The sequence below is a fragment of the Taudactylus pleione genome, unplaced genomic scaffold (genome assembly GCF_031769625.1).
Source record: "Taudactylus pleione unplaced genomic scaffold, aTauple2 ptg000927l, whole genome shotgun sequence".
NCBI lineage: Eukaryota > Metazoa > Chordata > Amphibia > Anura > Myobatrachidae > Taudactylus > Taudactylus pleione.
The window spans coordinates 2,080,888-2,087,296 of NW_028285328.1; the positions used below are offsets into that span (position 1 = coordinate 2,080,888).

General features: G+C 44.1%; 1 protein-coding gene across 1 annotated transcript; it reads right to left on the minus strand.

Moving 5' to 3' along the window:
- Positions 1-3,444: 3,444 nt before the first annotated feature.
- On the minus strand, positions 3,445-5,685 carry LOC148473377 (beta-1,4-galactosyltransferase galt-1-like). The gene has a single exon (XM_088459684.1). The coding sequence runs from the start codon at positions 5,683-5,685 to the stop codon at positions 4,384-4,386; it is 1,302 nt and encodes a 433-aa protein (XP_088315810.1). The 3' UTR covers positions 3,445-4,383.
- Between the last annotated feature and the right edge of the window lie 724 nt (positions 5,686-6,409).

The window sequence follows — 6,409 nt, forward strand, 5'->3', positions numbered from 1 at the left end:
CTTGGGCCCTAGTGTGTATGTCTCCATGTCCCTCCTTGGGCCCCAGTGTGTATGTCTCCATGTCCCTCCTTGGGCCCCAGTGTGTATGTCTCCATGTCCCTCCTTGGGGCCCAGTGTGTATGTCTCCATGTCCCTCCTTGGGCCCCAGTGTGTATGTCTCCATGTCCCTCCTTGGGCCCCAGTGTGTATGTCTCCATGTATATCCTTGGGCCCCAGTGTGTATGTCTCCATGTCCCTCCTTGGACCCCAGCGTGTATGTCTCCATGTCCCTCCTTGGGCCCCAGTGTGTTTATGTCTCCATGTCCCTCTTTGGGCCCCAGTGTGTATGTCTCCATGTCCCTCCTTGGGCCCCAGTGTGTGTGTCTCCATGTCCCTCCTTGGACCCCAGTGTGTATGTCTCCATGTCCCTCTTTGGGCCCCAGTGTGTATGTCTCCATGTCCCTCCTTGGACCCTAGTGTGTATGTCTCCATGTCCCTCCTTGGACCCCAGTGTGTTTATGTCTCCATGTCCCTCCTTGGGCCCTAGTGTGTATGTCTCCATGTCCCTCCTTGGGCCCCAGTGTGTATGTCTCCATGTCCCTCCTTGGGCCCCAGTGTGTATATCTCCATGTCCCTCCTTGGGGCCCAGTGTGTATGTCTCCATGTCCCTCCTTGGGCCCCAGTGTGTATGTCTCCATGTCCCTCCTTGGGCCCCAGTGTGTATGTCTCCATTTATATCCTTGGGCCCCAGTGTGTATGTCTCCATGTCCATCCTTGGGCCCCAGTGTGTATGTCTCCATGTCCATCCTTGGGCCCCAGTGTGTATGTCTCCATGTCCATCCTTGGGCCCAGTGTGAATGTCTCGATGTCCCTCCATGGGCCCCAATGTGTATGTTTCCATGCCCCCTCCCCCTCAATAGATGCTCGCCGCCCTCACCACAGTGATGCAGAAATACAGCAGGGCAGGCTGCAATGCTAAGTGCATGGTGCTCTATCAGGCTGCCGTGATGACTCCGGATGTGATGATGACTCCAGGTGCGGTGCTGAGGTGCAATTAAAATTAATCAATGTGTTTTGTTTTATTTATTTTTTCCCCGTGGAGGCTAGTATGTTTGCTTTATTCCTATCAGGGCCAATGTGTTATGTCTATAAGGAAGACCTTTCCCACCAATTACAACAAATAGAGACTAAAGCAAAAAAGAGGAAAGGGAGTTGGAGATATCCCAAGCACTGATGATGAACACGCTAAAAAATATGGATATTAAGGTAGGTGTTTTCCAAATTATATACAATAAAGGACAATATCTGTGTGATGATCATCTCTTCTATGCAGGTTCACCCATGAGAGTTGTATTGGACATGTACACGAAAGAAGAGGAACTTCCTCTTCTTTCGTGAACAAATAGAGACTGTAATGGTGAATTTCAGTGTGGATGAGCTAATATTTTGTGATGATGATATTAACAACTGTGAAGAGGGTGATGGCATCTTCGAACTGTGAGAATGATTAACAATGTTGTTAGCTGCCTTAAGCCCATTGGTATCTTGGTTTAACCAAACTGCCAAGATGTTTTCTTTTGTGGGAGCCCAAAGAAACCAAGCACTGCAGCAACAAAAGTGGCAATCCCTCCCTCCGAAGTGCTTGTTCTGTTAAGTGTGCATGTCCTTTTTAATATAGGGATCTGGTCTATAGATCTACAGTAAAAAGGTTGACAATGTCACTCTAGATAGATACCAGGGGCCAAATGTAATAGGGTGACAGTTTAGAAAAGTGAGAGTTTCTGACACTTTTTAAACTTTGCTAATGTAATAGAGTCCAAAAACAAAGTAACAGAGCGAACTTGCATGTTTTTTTAGATTTAAAAAACACTCACGATTTAAAATCTCATTCAGATGTTTTCCCATTTTGAAGATAAAACTCAACCAATGTGAGAATTTACTGCTAAACTCTCACATTTTCTAAACTCTCACCATATTACATTTGGCCCCAGATGTTAGACAGTCAATATGTCGACAGGGATAAAAGATTGATGCACTAAATGTCGACATATAAGAAGTTCGACTGGTACAAATGGTCGACAGGGTCAAAAGGGGGACACAAGAAAAATGGTCGAAACATTTTTTTATTTTCTTAGTGTTAGGTTTAGGGTTAAGGTTAGGCACTTACCTCAATGGTTAGGGTTAGGAACCAGGAGGAAGGGTTAGGGAAAAGCACTTACTGGAGGGTATGGGTTAGGCACTAGAAGGGACAGTTAGGGTCTTGCGCCTACCCAAACGGTTACGGTTAGGCACCAGGAGGGAGGGTTAGGCACCAAGGGGAGGGTTAGGCACCAGGAGGGAGGGTTAATCACCAAGGGGAGGGTTAGGGTGAAGATCAGGGTTAGAAAACAAAAAGAAAAATTTTGTTGACCATTTTTGTGTAGACGTTTGACCCTGTGGACCTTCTTACATGTCGATCTCTAGTGTGTTGACCTTTTGTCCCTGTCGACCTATTGACTGCCTAACATCTGGTGCCTATCTAGACATTGTTGACCTTTTTAGTGTCGAACTTTCAATCCACACCATATAATATACAACATATGGGTTTGGGTGGGAGATCCAAAGACAATTGCATCGTGCACCACCTTTCCCTGCCCACCTTGCTGCATTAGTGTAAAGACTATGGGATATATTTACTAAAGTGAGAGTTTTTGGAAGTGGAGATGTTGCCAATAGCAATCCGATCAGATTATGCCTAACATTTAACTAACACCTTCTAGAAAATAATAGCTAGAATCTGATTGGTTGCTATGGACAACATCTCCAATTCAAAAAACTCTCACTTTAGTAAATTTACTCCCTACGAGTCTGTTACTCTATCTCCATTTGCCTGTACAGGGCTGAGTTCTGTGTTTTGCTGTTTGGTGAAGTGTGTTAGTAATATATAATATTTTCTACTAGGCTTTTACTCTTAGGCTATTAGTTCTTGATTAATAAAAATAAAAACATTCTATAGGGTCATATATTTTATTAATCTGCCATCCTGTCTGCCACTATAGTGTCACTATTTTTCATAGATGTGTTATATTCTTTTAAACTGCCGTATGTTTGTGCCGCTGCCGTGCCACCTCACTGCAGCCTTTGACCAATATGCCTAAAAACAACATTGTGAGGTGGTCAAAATTGACTGGATATAACTAAAAATGAATGTTATTGATGTTATTAATTCTGTAAGAACAAAAACGGGTCCAACTTGCATGATTTTAGCTGTTTTTACAATTTTTCAAGAACTTCAAAACCAAAACATTTGAGGGTGGTTTCGCTAAAACCAAAACACGGTGAAGATTTAGAACCAAAACCAAAACACAAGGGTTTTCTTCTGCACTTCTCAAATGATAAGATTTGTTTATATAGTGCCAGCATATTACCATTACCATATTACTACTATTTCCAATACGGAACAACACAGCAATAGTACAGCAATAATACAAGACTGGATAATAATAGACAAACATAAAAAGGTCCCTGCTCGTAAGCTTAAAATCTATAGGAAAACAACACTATAGGAAAAAGGCATTTAATACACAAGGATAAGTGCTACATATTGTAAATTGGTCCAGCCAGGTGACAAATGTTGCAGTGGAGTACTGGAGAATAAGTTTAGAGGAGGATAAGAATGTCCCTTAATTTTGCCCATGACAATGTTGTAACCTTGGAGAGGGTGGTTTCAGTGGAATGAAAAGAGAAATCCAGATAGCAGTGGGTCTAGGGAAGAGTAGGAGGAGAATAAAGGAAGGATTGAGAAAGGGAGGCAGTTAGAGAGAGTGGATGGGTCAAAAGAGGGTCTCATGATTTGGGGAGACCAGAGCATGTTTGAAGGATGAGAGGAAGGTACCAAGGGAGGGGTATAAGTTGACCATTGTGGCAATATGCATTAGGGGGTAGGAGCTGGAAGGGGATAGGATTGAGATGACTGATGAGAGAGGAGGATAGTAGGAATGAATAGCACAGAATTCTACCCCTGAGAGATGGTTGAAGGAATATAAGGGTGGTAGACTCTAGGGAAGACTTGTCGGACAGATGGAATCAATTTTGAAGGTAAAGTGGGTGCCAGAGCCTTGTAAAGATAAGAAGGGGAATAGAGTGATTTGAAGATGGCAAAAAGGCAGCAAACTTTGGAGAATTGTTTGGCAAGGGAGTAAGAGAGAATGAATTTGAAGTGGAGTAAGTGAGCAAGAGATCACAAATTCCCCCATTGGCGCTCAACAGAGTGATAGCATTTTTGGAGAAAGCAGGTTAGAGTGGAGAACCAAGGTTGTGGAGGAGACCATCATAGACTGATGGTGACAGCCGGGGTGGCAGAGGAGGGCATGGTCTTAGAAGAAACATACTGTAGTCTTAAATGCACATTTTCTTGGGTTATTATTACTTAAACTCTACTTGGCTCAGCACCTTGTTAACATTTCTAATTAATGAAGCATTATATCTCCAAATAGTTTTATCTTCAATTAAAGATGTATTTAAGTTCTTCTGCATAGGTGCTGAGCAGTGGTAAAGCAGGGCTGTCTTTACAGAGACCTCTTTATAACCTCCAATAGATTTTAGAACAGAGTGTACAGATGTTTGAAATACTTTCCTAGGATCCACAATCATTTTTCGGTTATTGAAATACTTCGGCCTGTTTGGCTCACGGAGAACGTGCTGTAGTATATTGACTCCCGGCAAACTCTGCCAAGATGAAATGTTGGAGAAGTTTCCATCAGTGGTGATGGTATGAGGGAATACATGATTTTCAAAGAGAAAGACCCCCACTCCTGGGTGCAGTCGCTGAAGACTTTTCATCAGGCTGTCCCATGTCTGGTGTTTGAATGGCAAAATTATTTCATCAAGATCATTAAGTAGCACAAACCTACTCCTGTACATGTTCCGATAGATGCAGTCATTGAGTGTTGCCACTTGACCATAATACCCAATGTCCTTGGGGTCCATAGAATAGTTCCATGCTTGAGAAGTTCTAAGGTACCGCTGAATTGGCCATGGGATCACCTCTACAACACCTTCTGCAATGTAGTACCGAATAACTTTTTCCACCTGTGTGCTGCAGTTATTAAGGTAGATCATCACCCGTTGGGCCCCCAGTATCCGGTACATCTCCATAGACTGTATGAACTGTAAGACGTTATTGTAATTCCCAAACATGGTGGAAATGCAGACCGTGAAGTTGGCAGAAAACGGTTTCATGTCCTGATTGTGTATTTGGAACAGGGGTAATTGCATCATGTTTCCTAAAGGAGATGTATGGACAGATAGGTACTTGGCATGGCAGTTTGGTGGTTCCTTACAGACCAGGTCCGTTGTGCCATAGGGAAATCCGAACCGGTCAGTGTGTATACCTATCTGAGCCTGGGAAACCTCCACAGATTTGTTTACGGTACAACAGAACCAGCAGTATAGCTCTTTTACGTCTCTATGATGTATAATGCTGAGGATACGAACTGCACGTTCTTTGTTTATTCTGTGATCGAAATATGGAGCTATGATAAATGTCCGGTTGTCTCCCAGTGGTGTAATAGTATCAGTGGTTAGTCTACGATCACAGCAGGTGCACGGAGGTCTCCAGTGATCCAACAGAACGTTCATAGGTTTGGAAAGCAAAAATCCCAGTAGAATGGCCGCAGTCAGTAAGAAATACATATGTTTTAGGTTCTTTGTTGAGATTCTGACCATTGTATAAAAATATGGAACAACTATGGGAGAAACATAAGAACACACATGAGAATGAGAAGGCAAAGAGATAAATCATAATGTTTAGAACATGCAGCGATTCGGGGCCTGATTGGGAGATGGGCGCCGGTGGGGTCGGTGTGGCGTCTTCGGTAGCAGCGGATCTGAGAAGTTATGTAAATGCAGCAGGAAGAGTCTTTGATATCATGTACTCTCACTGCCAGCTTCTCAGATCCGCTGCAGGTGTCTGAAGATGCAGCATCGGATCTACAACAACAACATTGGGGGGGGGCATCGAGCACCCCACAATTGCTCAGAATGCCTGTCTCAACTACGCAGCCGAGACCAGTGAATCTACATTGGCAAAGGCCCCCGTTTTGTTCAACACTCCCATCCCAACATGACAGGAGACTGTCAATCAAGCAACATCTGCATCCAATGATGGAGGACCAGATCTGGCATGCGCGGTGTGGCGTCTGCGCATGTGCAGACCTTAAACTATCGGTCAATTGCAAACGAATTGCAGCAGCATCCGGGACAGGTCTGAATCAGGCTCTCAGCCCTCAGCGTTACGCACCTATTTTATGCCCAGCCAGAAGGTGGTGCTACATACTACTGTTACCAGAGGGTACATAAGAGCAGTGGATGCAGGGCCGTTGCTACCATTAGGCAGCTTTAGGCGGCAGCCTAGGGGCTCTGGCCACTGGAGGGCGCTGCTGAGTCCACA